At 37.8% G+C, this 21,375-nt stretch overlaps 1 protein-coding gene across 4 annotated transcripts in view; it reads right to left on the reverse strand.

Annotated features, from left to right (window-relative positions):
- The window catches only part of USP37 (ubiquitin specific peptidase 37), an 85,534-nt gene that overhangs the window by 36,337 nt on the left and 27,822 nt on the right, over positions 1–21,375 (reverse strand). For all 4 annotated transcript variants that reach the window (XM_034655176.1, XM_034655178.1, XM_034655177.1 and 1 more), the window contains exons 8-13: positions 19,946–20,043; positions 18,303–18,387; positions 11,115–11,276; positions 4,962–5,093; positions 4,676–4,799; positions 3,821–4,011 (exon numbers count right to left, since the gene is read on the reverse strand). In XM_034655176.1, the coding sequence (XP_034511067.1) occupies positions 3,821–4,011; positions 4,676–4,799; positions 4,962–5,093; positions 11,115–11,276; positions 18,303–18,387; positions 19,946–20,043 (792 nt within the window). The remainder of the gene's footprint in view (positions 1–3,820; positions 4,012–4,675; positions 4,800–4,961; positions 5,094–11,114; positions 11,277–18,302; positions 18,388–19,945; positions 20,044–21,375) is intronic.

Here is a 21,375-nt window from a genome sequence, read left to right on the forward strand (position 1 = left end):
GCTCATAGCGGAGGAGCCTGATGTGGGGCTCCGATCCCATAACGCCGGGATCACGCCCTGAGCCGAAGGCAGATGCTTAACCGCTGTGCCACCCAGGCGCCCCTAATGTTACTAATCTTAATGTTGAGTTGATAAAAAGGAGATTAAATGAGTGGGTTAGACTTAATCACTTGAGCTCTTTAAATATGGGCCTAGAGGTCTCAAACAGAGGAAGTCAGGGATTAAAAGTCAGACATGTACTGCTAACCTGAAAGAAAACAAACAGCACTGCTGTGAATTGCCTACGGAAGCCACACAGCATGAAACTACCTAGGAAATGAGTAGTTGCAGCTAACAGCCAGTAAGGAAATGGGGACTTCAGTACTGCAATCATAAGGAACTACATTCTGCCCACAACTTTTTTTTTTTTTTAAAGATTTTATTTATTTATTTGATAGAGACAGCCAGCGAGAGAGGGAACACAGGCAGGGGGAGTGGGAGAGGAAGAAGCAGGCTCCCAGCAGAGGAGCCTGATGTGGGGCTCGATCCCAGGACTCTGGGATCATGCCCTGAGCCGAAGGCAGAGGCTTGACGACTGAGCCACCCAGGTGCCCCTCTGCCCACAACTTTAATGAGTGTAGAAGGGGACGCAGATGAGAACAAGCAATACCTTGATTTCAGTCTTCTGATACTGTGAGCAGAGAACTTGGCCACACCCTGCCTAGACTTCTGACCTACGGAACTGAGTTCATAAATATTGTTTTAAGCTGATAAATTTGGGCAATTTCTTAGGCATCACTAAACACGCCTCCCATATGCCAGAAACTGTTCTAGTAGCACTGGGGTTACAGCAATGAACCAACCCAGGATAAAATACCTCCCTGCACAAAGCTATATTGGAGGAAAGAGACAATAAAAAACATTTAAGTAATATGTATGGTATGTTAAAGTGATAGTGATAAGTGCTAAAGGGGGGGAGGTAGTGAAAGATCAGAGTAGATGGTTGGAATTTAAATACGGTAAATGCCTAGAAAAATGCCTTACTGAGCAAGTGGCTTTTCCATAAAGATATGGAGGGGAATATGGGGAAAGAGAATTTGAGATAAAGGGAACAGTAAGTGAAAAAGGCCCTTAGGTACCAGGATCCGGCATTTTAAAAAAATGTAAAGCAAGGAAGCTAATTTGGTAGGAACAGAATGAGGAAGGGGAAAGAGCGGTAGGAGGTGAAGACCGAGTTAACTGGGGGAAGAAGAGCTGCTGAAGAACAGATCATATGGGATTTTGCACATGACAGTAAGAACTTCAGCTTTTATAGGTTATGAGGAGAGGGCTAACATGAACTAACTTCCACTGTAAATGGATCACTTTCGCTAACGTGTTTACAAAAACCTCAAGAGAGACAGGATAGAAACAGAGACCAGTTTAGAAGGTATTCCAACAATCCAGGCACAAGATGATAGTGGGTTTGATCAGAATGGTGGCAAGAGGTCAGATCCTGGATATACGCTGAAGGAAGAGCTGAGAGGATTTCCTAACGTATGAGATGTAGGGACGCTAGATAAAGAGAAGAGTTTTGGGGCTGATAAACTCTAAGTATGGAACTGTTATTACTGAGACAGGGAAGACTGCAGAAGGTTTTATGGAGAATACTTAGTTTTAGATAATTAAAGTTCTTTGGAAAATTCTTCATATTCGATAATATCTTACTATATTGAAATACCTTATAATGTAATTGAAAACAAGCCCATTTAAACTACAACAGTTTAAGAAAAATAAGTACATTTGGCAAATTAGCCAAACTAACCCACAGTGAGCTAGGACAGAGGCGAAACAATGAAAATTACAATTTGAGGTGCCCACAATCTTCCTTGAGCCAAAAACCATTTTGTGTTTAAGGAACTGTCTTAGAGAAAATTGCTAATAAAGCAACTAAACAAGGCCTTTAAGGAGATAGTTGTACCACTGCTGCTGTAGCCTCATAGAGCCTTGAGGCCTCCCAGACTTGCCACACTCCTGGGCCACTGCTCAGCCTACCCAACTGGTGTATCTAACATCCCATGAGACGTGTCACACTTCATGCATGGCGCACACACCTCAAATGTCCACCCAACATCTGGGTGCTGCAGAAGTGGAGGGCCTGACTGATGCTGTTGGCACAGGACAGCAGCCACTACTTTGATATGGCCTTCTTTCTCCTTGCACTGCCTGTAGCCATTTCTGTCGGAGGCCATTGAAATTTTCCTACCAAAATAAATTTGGTTGGCAGCCTCACAATTAAATAACAACAATTAAAACTGCTTCTCTCTCTAACTTGAACAAATTTGTTGGGACAGTATGTTAGAAGAAAAGGAAAAGATAACTGGCTACCATATTATTAACTGCTGATGGGCTCTCCAGCTTTTACAAGGAGATGGACTATATTTATAAGACCTGGACTTTTTCTTGTAAAAACAATTTATCCACTGGGGAAACAAAAGACTGAAGAAATTATGAAGACAAGAAATGTGACACACACTAGAGGTACAAAGCTATCTTTCTAGTGTCCATCTGAATGCTCAAAATTCTAGTCACAATTATTAGAATGTTATAGTGGGAGAGAAATTTTTCTAAGAAAAATAGAAATATGGAAGACAGAATGGATAGCCAATATATGGGTTTTGAGTATTTCTAAGGAAAATTTCAAAACAAATGGAAGGGAAGTAATATTTAGAGAACAGTTGTCTTTAGCAGAAGAAAATCCCAAATCTTTCAGATGAGAAAGCTCCATCATGTTAAAGGTAAAATTAAACAAAATGCTTAGATGCAAACTTGTGAAAATGTGGATTTCGAAAGTTAGGAATACCACAGATTTTCAGGAAGAAAAACACTACCCACAAAATCAGGTTTCTCCCAAAGGGCACAGAGTAAGAAAACACGATGGGACAGTAAACATAAGACATTATTCAGGGGGAAAGGCTACGTGTGATTCAATAATCCTGTATTAACTCCTCTGTGAAAGCAACACAATTCTTACTTATACAGAAGAATTCCACTCTCTCTGAAAAAACATTCAGAGAAGTACTACTGATAACTGAAAAATTAATCAAAATAGAACCTTTTCACGTGAAGTGCATGGTTTAGAAGTCTTGGTAATGAGCATGGAAATTAACTAAATGCAGAAAGTCAGTCTGAATAATCAATATAAACATGGTTAAAAAGCACTGCAAAAATTAAAAATAATTCAAATTTTGATCCTGTAAAAAAAAAACACCCATTTTTTAAAAAAAGATTTTATTTATTTATGTGACAGAGTGATAGCCAGTGAGAGAGGGAACACAGCAGGGGAGTGGGAGAGGAAGAAGCAGGCTCCCAGTGGAGGAGCCCGATGTGGGACTCGGTCCCGGAACGCCGGGATCACACCCTGAGCCGAAGGCAGACGCCTAACGACTGCGCTACCCAGGCGCCCCAAAAAATCCTCATTTTTAATAAAGACAATTTGGTTTAATAAAATAAGCAATAGGAGGGAGTCTTTTCAGGGAAAAAAAAAAAAACATCAAGTATTCCCAAAGTACTCAATATTCCACATAGAAATTAAAAGAAAAACCCACAAAAACAAACTTACAGATCAAAATTGTTTAGTCAGCACTACAGCACATGACAAAATAGCTTCCCCTTAGTTCTCACCCTACAAAGCATTTTTATAGAAGATAAAGATATTGAAAGGGGATGTTTGGTAGAATCTATGCATTTATGTGTCCTTATGACATAGAAAGGAAGGTAAGAATTAAATCCTTCTAGAAGAATTTTAATCATTTGCCATGAAGAATTAAAAGGGCAAAGAGTCTTCTTAGATGCTACTTACGCTTTACAGATGATGGAGTGCTGAACCTCAAACTCCAAGTTAGTAATAACAGGACAAGTGTACACCCTGGTGGCCGAAATATCTGAAGAATTTTCTTCTCCGGGAACAGGTTCAGTCTTCCAAGTTTTATTTAACTTTTCCATGTCCTCTTTCAGCTGGTCTAAGCACTGACTTAAAAATTCATGAGCATCCTAAGAAGGCACAATATCTTTAATCATACAATCAAAACCTTTCCTATCACAATGATAGATTGCTAACTGTGATTTATACAACTAACGCACTTGGAGGTCAGTACCATATGTGAAAAAGGTCAGATTTACTCTAACGATCTCGGGGTACATATTTTGTGAATAAGAGCAAATGACACTGCAACCGATGAATCACTAAATTCTACCTCTGAAACAAATAATGTACTATATTATTGTATAGTGTTGTATGTTGTATTACACATACAACATATAGTCTGTTATTACATATACAATACTATATGTTAACTAAATTGAATTTAAAGAAAAAATAAAAAAAAAGAACGACGGATTTTGTATTTTTAACTACCAGTTGGATTAGAATGAATGAATGAATCACTCCTTTAAGATAAAGTATTTTTTCTAGAAAAGCCTTTGTAGCTAAAAAATAGCCCAAATTCCTATAATGACAAATGATATTTGTATTTTTCAAATATGATAAAATACACAGAAGAGTCATATTAAACCTTACTGTAAGTCCTCAGGTTTTTCAACTTGTGACGAACACATGCACACAATCTCATTTTAAAATAGAAATTAGATAATACACTGAGATCAAATTTTTCAATTTTCCTTATCTCTAAAATGTTTAAAAACAATTAGTACTCACATTCTGCATATAACCAGAGAATCTCTCTGCTGTAGCTGAAATGGCATTCTTAACCTTCTTGAGTAAATCTTTTTTGGTCTCTGAATTACAGATATCTTTTTTAACAAGCAAGTGTGCAAAGCGTCTGTTAAAACAAGAGACAAGTTTAGTGACGTTTTACAAAAGTCTGGTTAGCATGATATTTTAAAGACTGTTAACAATGGCACATAAAACTCTAAGTGTCTAAAACTCTGCTACTCTATAATCAATAAGGTAAAAGGTTACTTAGTAAGAATGTAACAATTACCTGATAAGTGCATTCAGTGGAATTTTCTTCCACGGGATACCTTGCTTAAGCAAGTCATTTGCAAATGACTGGAGTGAAAACAGAGATTGTAAAATAGCGTTCATATAGCAGGTATTTCCCAAATTGGAGAAGCTGAAAATGAAAAAAATAGTACTTTTGAAGTCAACAGTAGTTCCTGACATGTTCATTAAAGTAGGGGGCTCTCTAGTATAGCACAGTATAGCACCCATCAGAATCACATGGAGGGCTTGTTAAAATACGTATTGCTGGGCCCCAACTAGATACTTAGATCCAGACAGAGAGAGTGAAGAACTGTGCATTTCTAGCAGGATTCCAGTTGATGCTCATGCTGTTGGTCTGGGGACCACACTTTGAGAACCACTGCATTATAAGATTATAATAAGGAAAATTATACATTTTCAAATGAATGCTAAAAGTAACTGGGGACTTATCCAAAGAGCTATTTGTTCTTATTTATAATTTTAATTTTTTCATTGAGATATAACTTAATTCATTTCTCTTAGGTATATGCCCAGAAGTAGAAGCTGGGTCATAGGATATATGTATTTAGGTTAAATGGGCATTGCCAAACATTTTTCTAAAGCACGTATGTTTAAAAAAACTTTTATTTGAAAATATTCCCAACTCTCAAAAAAGTTGCACAAGAATTATTCTTTATCCATATTCACCAACTGTTAATCTTTTGTACTATACACTTTACAATTTAATGCACCTCTCCCTGTATTTCTCCTGAACCATGTGAGAGTAAGTTACATAGATCATAACCATTCAGCCCTAAATACTTCAGGGTGTATTTCACAAGAACAAGAAGATTCTCTTATACAATCAAAGCAGAGTTACCAGCATTATAAAATTTGATGTTGATATGCTCTTATCTAACATACATTGACATCTGTGAAGAACACAACCTCCCCCACCACTATTGTTTAATGGACTGTTTCTCATGTTGGGTTTGCTATTTCTTTATGACGAGATTCAGTTCAGGCTGGAAAAGCACATAGTGACACATAGTGATACTGTGTCCTTTTCAGGGTATCACATTCAGAGGTACATGATATTCCCGTGCTGATCACTAGTGATGTCAACTTTGAATACCCTGGAGAGCTTCCACTTCAGACTACAAGAAAGTATCAGGGTCTGAAATTATCCTACTACCACGGATAATGAAAAAAAACAATGGGCAAAATATTGGACAACAGGCAGTGCAAGACTGTGATCCTTAAGAGAAGGGAAACAAACTGTGTGAGTACCATCCATTATGCAGGGTTTCTGGCTACAGGCAATTTGTGAACTGCAGTCCAGGGCGGGGTACCCAAACAGGGCCCAGAAATCATGCTGAATTGAGCGGAAAGAAACTGGAGTTTGATAGGCTGAGACTGCTAAGATTTCTGGGACAGAGCACCTGAGAGGGAGCTGTGCAAAGGAAGAACTCCAGAAATATGCATGGTCTGTTGAATATTTGGCTGAATACTAACCTGTGCATGCTTAGGGTAAAACCCCATGACACGAGGCAAGATTTTAGCAGAATAATTCCCAGAGCTCATGCAGTACCCAAAATTGTTTAAGTTCCCACCAGAGTGGAGAGACCTAGGTGAACTCATAGGACATTACTAGAAACCCCAGAGGAGCCATGCTTTAGAAAAGGAATTAGCCTTAAAATAAAGTCCACTCTAGATTTGACACCAAAGAGCTTAAACACAGGTCTCAAGAATAATTAAACCCAATTGCAGATATTAAAACAGCTATTATAAATATGCTTCATGTGATTACAGGTGCAAAGAAAAAAAATAAACCTAAGAGGAAAGAAACAGAAGATATAAAAGAGCCCCAAATTAATTTTAGAGATGGAAAACACAATAGATGAAAATACTATTGAATTGAGATTACCAGATTAGACACTGAAGAAAATACCAGTGAACTTGAAGACACAGCAACTTAAAATATAAAAAGTATCTATATACTTTATGTAATAAATTTTAGATATAAATATTGTGTATTACATTCTAATTTAAATAAAAAATATTAAACACATCACATTTTACATATTCCATTTTATATATCTGAAATACTTTATGTATACATGTAAGCAAATGTATATTTTCTTATTTCTTTTTTTGTAAAAACAAAAGATAGATTGCTATACACTGTATATTCTTTAGAGACTTGTTTTTTTTAACTTAACACATACTTTGTTATTTTCAGGTTTCTTTTTTAAAAATTACAGCCACCTTAGTGGGTGTAAAGTGGTATCTCATTTTGGCTTTGAGTTCACATACCTTCTTCAACTTTTTACACTTTCTTTTTCAGAGCTGCACAATTCTCCCTTGTTTCTAGAAATCTGCCCATTTCATCTAGTTATCTAATTTGGCGGTGAAATCATAGTATTGTCTTAAAATCTTTTTTATTTTGGTAAGGTTGGTAGTAATATATTTACTTGTGCTTCTGATTTAAGTTACGTGAGTCTTCTCTTTTTACCAGTTTAGATAAAGGTTTTTTGATTTTGTTGATCTTTTCAAAGAATCAACTTTTGGTTTTGTTGCTTTTGTATTTCTCTTGTATTTCTAGTCTCTACTTGATTCATCTCTTCTCTACTCTTCCTTCTGCTAGCTTTTGGGTTTAGTTTGCTCTTCTTGTTCTACTTCCTTAAGGTGTAAAGTTAGGTTACTGATTTGAGGTCATTTTTTTAAAAATCATGATAAAATACACATTAAATTTATCATTTAACCATTTTTATAAAAAAATTTTTTAGGGGCGCCTGGGTGGCACAGCGATTAAAGCGTCTGCCTTCGGCTCAGGGCGTGATCCCGGCGTTCTGGGATCGAGCCCCATGTCAGGCTCCTCTGCTATGAGCCTGCTTCTTCTCCCACTCTCCGTGCTTGTGTTCCCTCTCTCGCTGGCTGTCTCTATCTCTGTCAAATAAATAAATAAAATCTTTAAAAAAAAAAAAATTTTTTTTAAGACGACTCTATGCTGAATGTAGGGCTCAAACTCACAACCCAGAGATCACGAGTCACATGCATGTCCTACCGAATGAGGCAGCCAGGCGCTCCATTATTTAACCATTTTAAGGTGCACAGTTTCAGATGCATTAAGTACATTCACAATGTTGTACAACTGTCACCACGATCAACCTCCAGAATTTTTTCATTTTCTGGAACTGAAACTGTATCCATTTAACAATAAGTCCCTATTGCCCCCTCCTTGGCAATCACCACTCTACTTTTGGACTCTTATGAATCTGACTATTCTAGGTAATTCATATAAGTGATATCATACAGTATCTGTCCTTCAGTGACAAGCTTATTTCACTTGGCATGTCTTCAAGGTTCATCCACATTGTAGCATGCGTCAGAATTTCTTTCCTACTTAAAGCTAACCAGTATTCCATTATATGTATAAAATACATTTGGTTTATCTACTCATCCATTGGATTCTTGGGTTGCTCTCACCTTTAGGTGAGCATAGGTGTATAAGTATCTGTTCAAGTCACTGCTCTCAATTCTTCTGGATATATACCCAGAAACAGACTTGCTGGATCATATGGTAATTCTACTTTTAATTCTTCAAGAAATTGCTACACTGTTTTCCATAGCAGCTGCACCGTTCCCACCAGCAAAGTCCAAGGGTTCTAACTTCTTCACAGCCTCACCAACGTTTCTTTTTTCTTTTTTTCTTTTTTTTTAAAGATTTTATTTATTTATTTTTTTGACAGAGATAGAGACAGCCAGCAAGAGAGGGAACACAAGCAGGGGGAGTGGGAGAGGAAGAAGGGCTCATAGCGGAGGAGCCTGATGTGGGGCTCAATCCCGTAATGCCGGGATCACGCCCTGAGCCGAAGGCAGACGGTTAACCGCTGTGCCACCCAGGCGCCCCCCACCAACATTTCTTTTTTAATGTAGGTGTTTCCTGCTATAAATTTCCCTCTGAGCACTGATTTTACTGCATCCCACCAATTTTGGTATGCCGCTAGAGCGTCATTCATCTCTCTACGTATTTTTTAATTTCCCTTGTGATTTCTTCTTTGACTTCACTGGTTAAGAGTGTATTAATTTCTACATATTTCCAGTTTTCCATCTATAACTGATTTCCAGCCTCATTCTATTGTTCAGATACTTCAGATGATTTCAAACCTTTAAATTGAGACTGACTTTGTGGCCTAACATATGGTCTCTCCTAGACAATGTTTCATGTGCATTTGAGAATGTGTATTATGTTGTTGTTGGGTGGAGTGTTCTATATATATCCATAAGATCTAGGCAGTTTAGGGGCGCCTGGGTGGCGCAGTCGTTAGGCGTCTACCTTGGGCTCAGGGCGTGATCCTGACGTTATGGGATCGGGCCCCACATCGGGCTCCTCTGCTGGGAGCCTGCTTCTTCCTCTCCCACTCCCCCTGCTTGTGTTCCCCCTCTCGCTGGCTGTCTCTGTCAAATAAATAAATAAAATCTTTAAAAAATAAAAAGATCTAGGCAGTTTAGTGTTGGTCAAATCCTATATTTTCTTACTGATTTTTCTGTCTATATGTTCTATCCATTATTGAAAGTGGAGTACTGATGATCTTCAGCTATTATTTTACAACTGTTATTCTCCCTGCAGTTTATTTAAACATTTTGTCTATTGGGGCGCCTGGGTGGCTCATTCAGTTAAGCGTCTGCCTCTTGATTTCTGCTCAGGTGATAACCTCAGGGTTGTGCGATCGAGCCTCACATCCGGCTTCGTGCTGGGCATGGAGACTGGTTATGATTCTCTCTCTACCTCTCCCCACTAGTTGCACTAGTTGCATGTGCACGCACTTAGTCTCTCTTAAAAAAAAAAAAAAAGCTCAGAGAAAAGGAACAGGTAAGCAGAGAAGAAAGTGAAATACCTTCACTGCAAGTTTTATGTTATTATCTGCTAAGACATGAAGCACATATATTACAATGGATAAGCCAAACTGGGAGATGCCACTTATTCAAGTAAAAAGATAACCTTAAAGCTGGTACAAAAACAGTAATTTGAGTGACACTGAAAACAAGTTGGTAGTTTGAGGACAGCAATTTAGTAAGAGTAATAAAACATTTCAAAGCGCCTTCTTTTAATCTTAACGAAAATACACGTCCAAGAATTTATGCTATAGGAAAGTTCCGATAAATTTTAAAAAGGTATGTATATGAGAATGTTCATTCTAGCCTGAACTGTAATGGGAAAATAGGGAAATCTAAATGCATACTAACATGGTTGAAGGTTATGTATTAATATATGGGGAAGCCCATGATCAATGTAGAGTGAAAAAATCAGGGAACAGATAATAGAGCACAGTGGTTAAGAATGCAAGTGGAGGGGAGCCTGTGTGCCTCAGTTGGTTGAGCATCCGGCTCGGTTTTGGCTCAGATCACAACCTCAGGGTCATTAGATCGAGCCCTGTGTCAGGCTCTGCACTCAGCATGGAGTCTGTTTAAGATTCCCTCTCTCCCTTTCCCTTTGCTCAATCCAGTGGTCGTGCATGCTCTCTCTATCAAAATAAAAAAATAAATAAATACAATCTTAAAAAAAAAAAAAATGCAAGTGGAGTCTGACTAGATTTACTACTGCTGTACCACTAACTATATCATCTTGAGAAAGTTAATTAACTTCTCTAAGCCTTCGTTACTTCATTTGTAAAAGCAGTTTTTTCATACATCTAGCTCACAGAGGGCCTGTGAGGATTTAAAGAAAAAAGTCTATTTAAACACTTAACACACAGTATTCAACATAAACACTTTAGGTAAAACTGCTACTATTTTTACTACAGTTATTACACTATGATCTCTTTTTTATGTGTTTAATAAAAATATAACCATGAAGGGGATGGGGAGGATATACATAAAACAATGTTGAAGTATCTCAGGAGTATGATGGTGTATGTGATTGGAGACTACGCATTTTCTACCTTATGATTAGTACGTTATATACATGCATTTTTTCCAAAGTTCAAAAACTGGAGACTGGATAATGGAGTTACCATTATTTATGGATGTGATAAATCTTTAATAAGTGAGTACATATTTGAGAACTGTAATTAGTAGAACTCCTTTCATCATTTTTTTGACATCAAGCAAAATATACTTTAGTTAATGACTTCATAAAAAGAAAGCAAAGTATAAAGAATTTACCTACCCCTGCAGTTGCTGCTGTTGGTGAGAGGAAAGGGGCACTCTTGGTTTGTTCCAGCCAGTGTAATCCTGGTTACACCTTAGTTTTTTAACAGAAAGAGGAGCTGGTTGAGGAAGAAATCCCAAACTTCTTTTGGCAGAGGGAGTTTGGCTTGAAACATTAGTCCTATTAAAAAGAACATATAACGCATAAGCAAAATAATTTTGCATGCTATTTTATCCCCTAGCACATTCAAAGAGGTCAATGTCTGAAAAAAAAATCCTAAACTTGGGGAAGTATCAGTAATAATGATCAACTGGGGAAAAATTCCCCAAATGTAAATTAACAAGTCTGTCAAGAGATAGTTGAAGAGGCATACAACACTATACCTACGTAACCTGTAATTATCAATGACTTGAGACAAACTATAATATAGTTTTACTTTGCTATTGACTTTTATTCTCTTAATGGATATGATACATCAGTTTGACTAGTCTTGAAAACATTTAGCAGTTAACTTTTTTCACTATGACAAATAATGACACAAAAAATATTCTTTCACATAATCTCCTGGAGAACTTCCTTTAGTATATAAGCTTAGAAGTGAAAATGTCAGGAATAAGCATTTTTAATTTTTACTTTTCTGAGACCTTGTGATTGTTTTCAAAAAGGCTGTACCAATTTCTATTTCCACTAACAGTGAATTTCCATATCTTCACATGGTCTCCATTACATTAATGAGTGAAACTGATCTCACTGTTGTTCTATTTTGCACCTTCCTAATTATTACTGAAGTTGAACATATTTTTACAATTGTTTGCTCTTCTCTAAACTGCTTTTGTGTACCCTTAGTTTTATATTGGGTTCTTAATGATTTATAGTTTTTCACAGATTTTATGTTCTAATCCTTTGTCTATTATATGTTCTAAGTTTTTTGGGGTTTTTTTTGTTTTTTGGTTTTTTTTAAAGATTTTATTTATTCGACAGAGATAGAGACAGCCAGCGAGAGAGGGAACACAAGCAGGGGGAGTGGGAGAAGAAGAAGCAGGCTCATAGCAGAGGAGCCCGATGTGGGGCTCGATCCCATAACGCCGGGATCACGCCCTGAGCCGAAGGCAGACGCCCAACCGCTATGCCACCCAGGCGCCCCTGGTTTCGTTTTTTTTAAGATTTTATTTATTTGACAGAGAGACATCACAAGCAGGGGGAGCGGCAGGCAGAGGGACAGGGAGAAGGAGGCTCCCTTGCTGAGCAGGGAGCCAGACACAGGGCTTGATCCCAGCACCCCAGGATCATGACTTGAGCCAAAGGCAGATGCTTAACTGACTGAACCACTCAGGAGCCCTGTATATGTTCTAAGTTTTAAGCTTTTACATAGTCTTTACCAACCTTTTATGGTTTCAATTTTTTTCCTTCATAATTCAGTTTTTATTGGTTGTTCTGAGGATCAGTAGACATTTCAATTTGTACACAATTATTAGTGTATGTACCAAAAATCTAAAAAATCATGTAGTTGTAATTCTTTTCTAAAACTTCTTCCAGTGACCTTCCAGCTTAAAATTTGAAGGCAAATTTTCCTTAATCAAGTACCAATTTATGATAAATGAGAATAATTTTTCTTATCAAGTATCAATATCTTCAAATGTTGATACGCTGTTACACTGTTAAGTCCCATTAATTCACAATGTAGTATCATATACACTACATACTCAAATCTTCAATCTTGCATAGCACATTAACAAAGTTACTAGGAAAACAGGACTGCCAGGACCAAGATGTTACAGAGTGTACAAAATTCTGACAGGGGGAGCCAAGATCAAGAAGTGGTTTTCTTTAGGAAACAATTCTACAAAAAACAACATGGAAAAAGAAGTAATTTAAAATGTTCATGACCTATTAAACGCATGACTGACTCCAAACTGCCATTTAGTATGCTTGGTATTACAGGCTAGAAAAACTACCCCACCTATGGAATGTTCAGCTGACATCCAAGACAATCAAAGCCTCCCATATTCAATATTCCACTATTTTCTTGTTGTACCAAGAAACAATCAGCAAATGATTTAACCTCTTAAAAAAAAATCTACACTTAAAAAATTGGGATAAGGTGGGATTCCCTCCTTAAAAACGTTTCTAGAGCTACTAAAAAACTTGCATTTATAAAATAGTTGATAAAAATATTCCTCTAGATTATACAAGAAGGGAGACAGGGACCACTCATAAGACATGGCTTATGATATTAATCAGATGTGGCTTCTTTCTCTCCTGCTTCATCTGAGGCTGGACTCTCCTCATTTTTAGTTTCTCTGTTTTCTTTCTTTCTTTTTTTAAAAGCTTTTATTTATTTGACAGAAAGAGAAAGCCCAAGTAGGGGGAGCTGCAGAGGGAGAGGGAAAAGGAAGATCCCCACTGAGCAAGGAGCCCAACATGGGGCTTGATCCCAAAACCCTGGGATCATAACCCAAGCCGAAGGCAGATGCTTAACCAACTGAGCCACCCAGATGCCCCAGTTTTCTATGTTTCCTGTACATAAGTCTTTTGTTTCCTGGTTAGCCACTGTAGCTTGTTTTCCCTCTGCTCCCCCTTTCCCTCTTTGTACTTTTTTTGTCTGAAGATTTATCCTTTCCTGCTTCCTTTTTGAGCTTCATTTTTACTTTTGCAGGAGCAGATTTCTCCTCCTTCGCTGCCCCCCTTCCCCACCACAGAGCGGACCTCCCTCTTGGGCATCCTGGTGGCAGGTCACAGTGCAACAAGAGCATCTGCAAAGCTGGGCTGCCTGGCCACTGCCCTATGGTTTCAACTTTTTTTTTTTTAAGATTTTACTTTTATTTATTTGACAGAGAGAGAGAAACAGCCAGCGAGAGAGGGAACACAGCCAGGGGGAGTGGGAGAGGAAGATGCAGGCTCCCAGCGGTGGAGCCTGATGTGGGGCTCGATCCCAGAATCCTGGGATCACGCCCTGAGCTGAAGGCAGATGCTTAACGACTGAGCCACCCAGGTGCTTCTATGGTTTCAACTTTTGTGTCTTAAGAATTAATTCTATAATTCTATACTGTAAAGGTCACAGAAATATTTTCCTATTATTTTCTCCTTAAAGTTTTTTTTTTTTTTAAAGATTTTATTTAGTTCTTTGACAGAGAGAGAGCAGAGGCAGGGGGAGCAGCAGAGGGAGAGGGAGAAGCAGGCTCCCTGCTGAGCCCGATGCTGGACTCGATCCCAGCACCCTGGGATCATGACCTGAGCCGAAGGCAGGCGCTTAACCGACTGAGTCACCCAGGTGCCCCTCTCCTAAAAGTTTTCTCATTTTCCTCCTATTTAGGTCTTTAATCTGCTTAGACTTTCTTTTTTTAAGATTTTATTTGTAAGTAATCTCTACACTCAATGCACATGTGGAACTCACAAGTCCAAGGTTAAGGGTCACGTGCTCTATTGACTGAACCAGTCAGGCGCCCCTACCCTAAAACTTATCATTAGCTTTCTATCAGTTTTATCTCTTACTGTGCACTACTAAAAACACTGTAATTTGAACAGTACAAGGTATATTTGCTTCCATCCTTTTGCTCTCAACCTTTCTTCATCTTTATGTTGTAGTTGTTTCTTTTAAATAGCATATAATTATTTTTCTTCCTTTAAAATCCAGTCTTTCTCTTTTTAACTGGAACATTTTGTATCTATATTTAACATCATGACTGATTTGGACCAATGACATTTTTTGGGGGGAGGGGCGACTAATAACTTTTAATATCCATGTACTAATTCTACCACCTGTGTCATTTCTGAGTATTTATTAATTTTTCTCCTCCATATGAGTTGTATTTTTCTGCTTTTCTGCCTAGTATGTTTTCTTGGATGCCAGACATTGAGACTTTTATCTTATTGAGTGCTAGATATTTTTTATTTCTATAAACATTCTGGAATTTTGCTCTGTGATGTGGTTAGGTTACCTGGAAACAGTATTATCTTTTTTGGGTCTTGCTTTTAAGGTTACGTGGGAACAGAGCAGCAATTAGTCCAGGGATAGATTTCCCTGCTAATGAGGCAAGATCTTTCTTAGCATGCAAATTCCTGCTATCAGGAACAGAAACAATGTCCGGCTTTATGTGAACTCCCAAGTATTATTCCCTTAGATCCTGTGGGTGATTCCTTCCCAGGCCTTGGCTAGTTTATTCACCTGCATAGGTTGATGAGCAGTCAACGGAATACTCAAGGGAGATCCTCTGTAGAGCTCTACAGTTCCTTCTCTGTGCAGTTATCCCCTCCGGTCCCTGTTCTGTGAATTCCAGATGCCTTGGCCTCCTTGGACTCCTAGCTCCACTTCCTCAACTCAGGAAGAGCACAGGGCTCTGCTTAGTTCCCCCTCCTTGTGTGGCAGCCTGGGAACTTTCTCAGGAAGCAAGGTGGAGCAGTCATAAGATTAATTACATTTGTTTCCCATCTCTCATCGATCACTGTCCACTGCCTCATGTCCAACATCATGATACTCATAATATTTCATGTATTTTGTCCAGGTCCTCAGTTGTTTCATGGAAGAGAGCAAATCTGGTCCCTCTTATTCCATCTTGGCCAGAAATGGAAGTCATCTTTAAATTTTTAATATGTGTAACTTAAGTTCTCAAAAGTAACTTAAAATGTTTTAATTTCCCTATACTCTTCCCCACTCCTATATTTCTTATTGTCTAATATTTTATTATTTTTTTTGCTTTCAAGCCTATTGTATCCTCATTTTATAAAAACTATCAAACTATTTAGATGCATAGAATAATCCTTAATGGGTATCTGGAAAAATAAACTAGGAATTAAAAAAGAAAGGGAGATTTACTTTCTACTGCATGCACCCTGTAACTTCTGAAGTTTCTACCATAGGCACTTATTAATTATACAAAAGAATTTTAAAAGTATTTAGATTTTTAAATATGCTTTTATAATTTTTGCTGATATTTTCATTACTTCCTTTGTTCAGTTTGCTTCTTGCAGAATAAATTGTCTCTGTAGCTAAAAACAGAATTATTTGTCTGCATTCTTGAATTATAATTTAGCTGGGTATAGAATTCTTTGATCCTATTACTCTAGTGTATTCTGTTTCTGTCGCTGCAAATGTCAATCTCTTTTCCTCCTATAGATGATATATTTTCTTTTAAGTAGCTTTTAAAATTTCATCTACAATATGGATTTTTTTTTTTTTTTTTTAAGTATCTGCTGTTTGGCATTTGTTGAAGCTTTTCAGTGTGTGGACTTTCATCATTTTCATCCATTGTTTCTCTGACAAATTCCTTGTCTTTATTTTCCTTGGTCTTATTTTCTCCAAATGCTATTAAGACATGGAGGATGGGGACGCCTGGTGGCTTAGTTGGTTAAGCCTCTGATTCTTCATTTTGGCTCAGGTTATCATCTCAGGGTTGTGAGATCGAGCCCTACATCCGGCTCTGTGCTCGGTGATGAATCTGCTTGAGATTCTCTCTCACCCTCTCCCTCTGTCTCCCCGCCCCTCAGTCCACTCACGAGCTTTCTCTAAAATAAACAAATCTTTAAAAAAAAAAAAAAAAGACATGGAGGATAGACCATGGGGCCCAACATAAAGTCTCTTCATTTCATTTCACATTTACCACCTCCTCTCTGTGTTGTAGTCCACAATCAGGCATTCTTGACTTGTTTAGTGTCTGCCCCAGTGTGGACCTCTAATCTGCATAGGACTTTATATTAGAGGTTCACAATTCCTGCCCCTACACAGGTAACACAGATGTCAGTCACTGAAATTCCCATTTCTGTGTATTTGCACTCTGCTCAGGGAGCATGAGGCAAGCAGCATATTTATGGTTCCAAACCCAAGCGGTTCTACCAGAAGTGTTTTGCCTTGGTTTATTAGCACAGAGAGCAGTTCTAGATATGTAGCTTCATATCAGAAACCAAATTCTGGCCTGGGGTCATGTTCAATTCCCAATCTCATGCTGGTTTTCTAAATACGTGACTCTAGTCTGTGTTTTCCATATGCTCTATGACTTCAGCCTTTACTAAATATCAGTTTTTTCTCACTGATTTGGAAATTATCACCTCATCTTTGAATAAAGCTTTGTATTTAAAAAAATATTCTTTTCCTTAGCCATCCAGTGTACAGTGAGGTCTATTATTTTGAGAAGAAATTTGTACTACATTTAATTATTTACACACGAAATTTAGGTTTTTGTAAAAACTTGGATTCCTTTAAGATTCTTTTTTTTTTTTTTCAAGATTTTATTTATTTATTTGACAGAGATAGAGACAGCCAGCGAGAGAGGGAACACAAGCAGGGGGAGTGGGAGAGGAAGAAGCAGGCTCATAGCCGAGGAGCCTGATGTGGGACTCGACCCCATAATGCCGGGATCACACCCTCAGCCAAAGGCAGATGCTTAACTGCTGTACCACCCAGGCACCCCTCCTTTAAGATTCTTCTAATAAGCAGACATATGTCTCTCTCTTAAAAGTACAGTATCAAATTCTTTACTTCCCCTCAATCATTTTATCAAATAATCAAGATTTTTTTTTTTACTACTTTGAATTAAATTCTACTAAAAAACAAAGTATCCATAGGTCATTACATAGCACGTACAGCACCATTCTTCTTACCTTTTTACATTTACCACTGTCCCTCCAGGCTACATTCCAAGATCATGCCTTCTTCACAAGTAGTCAGCAGTTCTCTCATATATTTATACTCAATAAATCTCAAAAAAAATTTAACCTGTATCTATGGGACAGCAATTAAATTTCTGAGTGGCCTTTTTCAGTAAAAGATCCTAATTATACAATTGTGTACAACTTGTTTTTTTTAAAGAAAATGTCTTAACTTTTGGTAGTAGCTTAACAAATACAAAGGCAACAAAGGCAATTTAAAAATGCCTCAGGAGAGATCTTAGTATGTTCATCACCTGGCATGATGGAAAATACACTAGTCTAGAATCTGATCACATTGCCAGTCACCTGTGACCCTAGTACAAATCTCCCTAGACATCAGTTTATTCATTTGTTGAAAAATTTGTTTTAAAAAAAAAAAAATATGAAAACTAAAACATTTCCAGAGTACCAACTAAAATGTCATGAGTCTATGATTCTCATCAATTTTGTTATTTTAAATTAGAGTATTCACTTAGAGCATAATGGACAGCCTCCCCCTTCAATTCAACAATCTGCAGAAGAGAGCACCTCAAGTTCTTCACAAGGTATTTAACCAACACATACCTGTCTAAGTTAGTGCTACCAGAGGAGTAGTCCTTGGATCCAGTTCTGCTGCCATAAAAGGATGATGACTGTAAAGGTAAAAGTCCTAAAAAAGCCAAACAGGAAAAATTTAATTCCTAATCGACCATTCAAGTTCATTTAGTAGTAAAATTATGCATTAGGCCTGTTCATACTTAACTCTTTTTCCCCCTTTCTTTTCATCGAAGTAATATATACGCATGTTAAAAGATCAAACACTGTGGAAAGGTTATAACAGTAAAGAATACTTTCCTGTCCCAAAACTCTACAAATTTTGCTTCTAATTTCTAACCATTTTTTAAAACCTAGTTTTCCTCATTTCTTTCATAATGCTACATAATGTTTCTATTTCTTAATTTATTCATTATAAACAGTATCAGTTACCTCCATTATGAAAAATTAGAAACTTCTCATTTACATCACCCCATTCTTTTTTTTTTTTTTTAAAGATTTTATTTTTTTATTTATTTATTTTGACAGAGATAGAGACAGCCAGCGAGAGAGGGAACACAAGCAGGGGGAGTGGGAGAGGAAGAAGCAGGCTCATAGCAGAGGAGCCTGATGTGGGGCTCGATCCCATAACGCCGGGATCACGCCCCGAGCCGAAGGCAGACGCTTAACCGCTGTGCCACCCAGGCGCCCCTACATCACCCCATTCTTGTTCTTTCTCTCCAACCAATTATTGATTGTGATGTTAGTTTTACTAATTAACTTTCTAACTTCAACACACTTAAAACTTCTATATTTTGTTCTATGAACTTTCTTATCACCTGACCACGTATTACTTCCTTCTCCATTTCCACATCAACTTTTCTAAGACATACCTTAAATTCAACATTGTTAAGGCTTATTACATCTTTAAGCATTGTTTTCTAACTATAGATTGATTACAAAAGCTGAAAACCCGTAAGTGGAGTTTACATAATGTATTATTATTTCAGAAATAAGAATTATATTAGATACTTCTTTCTGGAGGAGTCTAATGTCACAATCATGAACCACTTAAAGAATGTACCTAGAGTCCTAATCAAATGAATTCTCTTCAACTCCCAAAATCATGCCATATTTTAACTTGCTTCAATTTAATTTCCAGCTGATATAATATTCAAATCAATACCACAAAGCTGAGTGTCTACGGAGTTCTGAGGATCAGAAAGACAGGTTAAATGTGGGAAACACTGACATCAATTCGTGGACAGTCTAACTTTTAGTTTTTGTAAAAATAGGGCACAAGGTGAGCTTAAACAATTGCTTTAGGCAATAATTCCAAGATCTTCTGGAACTTCTAACATGTAACAACACTTATAAAATTCAGTTTCAACCACTTTAACTCCTTGGATTCATTCTATGGTCCAGGTACATTGATAATGAGAAAGTTTAATTTTAGGCAATTAAATAGGGAAGAAGGTAAAGGTTAGATTCTTTGTTAACAGAATAAAAATTCCCTTACATTGCTAATACTTTAGCCAAGTAAAGGACACAAATTTGGCACCCAATAACTAGTACTGAATCATGCAGTATTCCTGAATAATGTAGAGATGTGTCCCAGTTTAGGTTTTTATTTCTAGTCTAATACAATACATCATATAATAAATGAGTATCTTATATGAAGACCAAATACTTACCTGATGTCCTATTCTCTTCTGACTGTTTCAAACTCAGCTGCTTCTCTCTACTGCTGGTTAAATACTTTCTGGAGGGATCTGTCATAGCCTTGTTGTTCCTACAGTTAATAATTTAATTCAATATATATACATAAGTATATAAAGACATAGTTGTTAATTTTAAATAGTTATTTCAGAATATTTACATTTCACACAGAGTTAAAATTTCTTTTTTTTTTTTTTTTTTAAAGATTTTATTTATTCATTTGACAGAGGTAGAGACAGCCAGCGATAGAGGGAACACAAGCAGGGGGAGTGGGAGAGGAAGAAGCAGGCTCATAGCAGAGGAGCCTGATGTGGGGCTCGATCCCAGAACGCCGGGATCACGCCCTGAGCTGAAGGCAGACGCTTAACCGCTGTGCCACCCAGGCGCCCCCAGAGTTAAAATTTCTTAAGTCACATTTCCCCCATCTATTATTCCCAAATACCTGAACCTATATGAGTGGAGTGGGACTAGTTAGAGATATGCTCATGCTTTGATTAAAAGTGCTAATTTTAGGAGGCCCATCATGCATAAAGCCTGTGGCACATAATGCAGATTCCCCCTGACCCCACACCAATTTAGGTATGTTTACGACAGCGAGTACCTAGGGCTCTTTTTCACAGATTGTCCTCAAGCTACAAGAGATCCTTTACCTGCACTCTGAGAGAGTCACAGGTAAGGTCAAGAAGCCCAGCTCCCTTGCCTTGGATTAGAACCACCTTAAGGTGAAAAAAAAATTTTTTTTTAAAGATTTTATTTATTTATTTATTTATTTGACAGAGATAGAGACAGCCAGCGAGAGAGGGAACACAAGCAGGGGGAGTGGGAGAGGAAGAAGCAGGCTCATAGCAGAGGAGCCTGATGTGGGGCTCGATCCCAGAACGCCGGGATCACGCCCTGAGCTGAAGGCAGACGCTTAACCGCTGTGCCACCCAGGCGCCCCCAGAGTTAAAATTTCTTAAGTCACATTTCCCCCATCTATTATTCCCAAATACCTGAACCTATATGAGTGGAGTGGGACTAGTTAGAGATATGCTCATGCTTTGATTAAAAGTGCTAATTTTAGGAGGCCCATCATGCATAAAGCCTGTGGCACATAATGCAGATTCCCCCTGACCCCACACCAATTTAGGTATGTTTACGACAGCGAGTACCTAGGGCTCTTTTTCACAGATTGTCCTCAAGCTACAAGAGATCCTTTACCTGCACTCTGAGAGAGTCACAGGTAAGGTCAAGAAGCCCAGCTCCCTTGCCTTGGATTAGAACCACCTTAAGGTGAAAAAAAAATTTTTTTTTAAAGATTTTATTTATTTATTTATTTATTTGACAGAGATAGAGACAGCCAGCGAGAGAGGGAACACAAGCAGGGGGAGTGGGAGAGGAAGAAGCAGGCTCATAGCAGAAGAGC

This window comes from Ailuropoda melanoleuca, chromosome 2 (genome assembly GCF_002007445.2).
Source record: "Ailuropoda melanoleuca isolate Jingjing chromosome 2, ASM200744v2, whole genome shotgun sequence".
NCBI classification, from domain to species: Eukaryota; Metazoa; Chordata; class Mammalia; order Carnivora; family Ursidae; genus Ailuropoda; species Ailuropoda melanoleuca.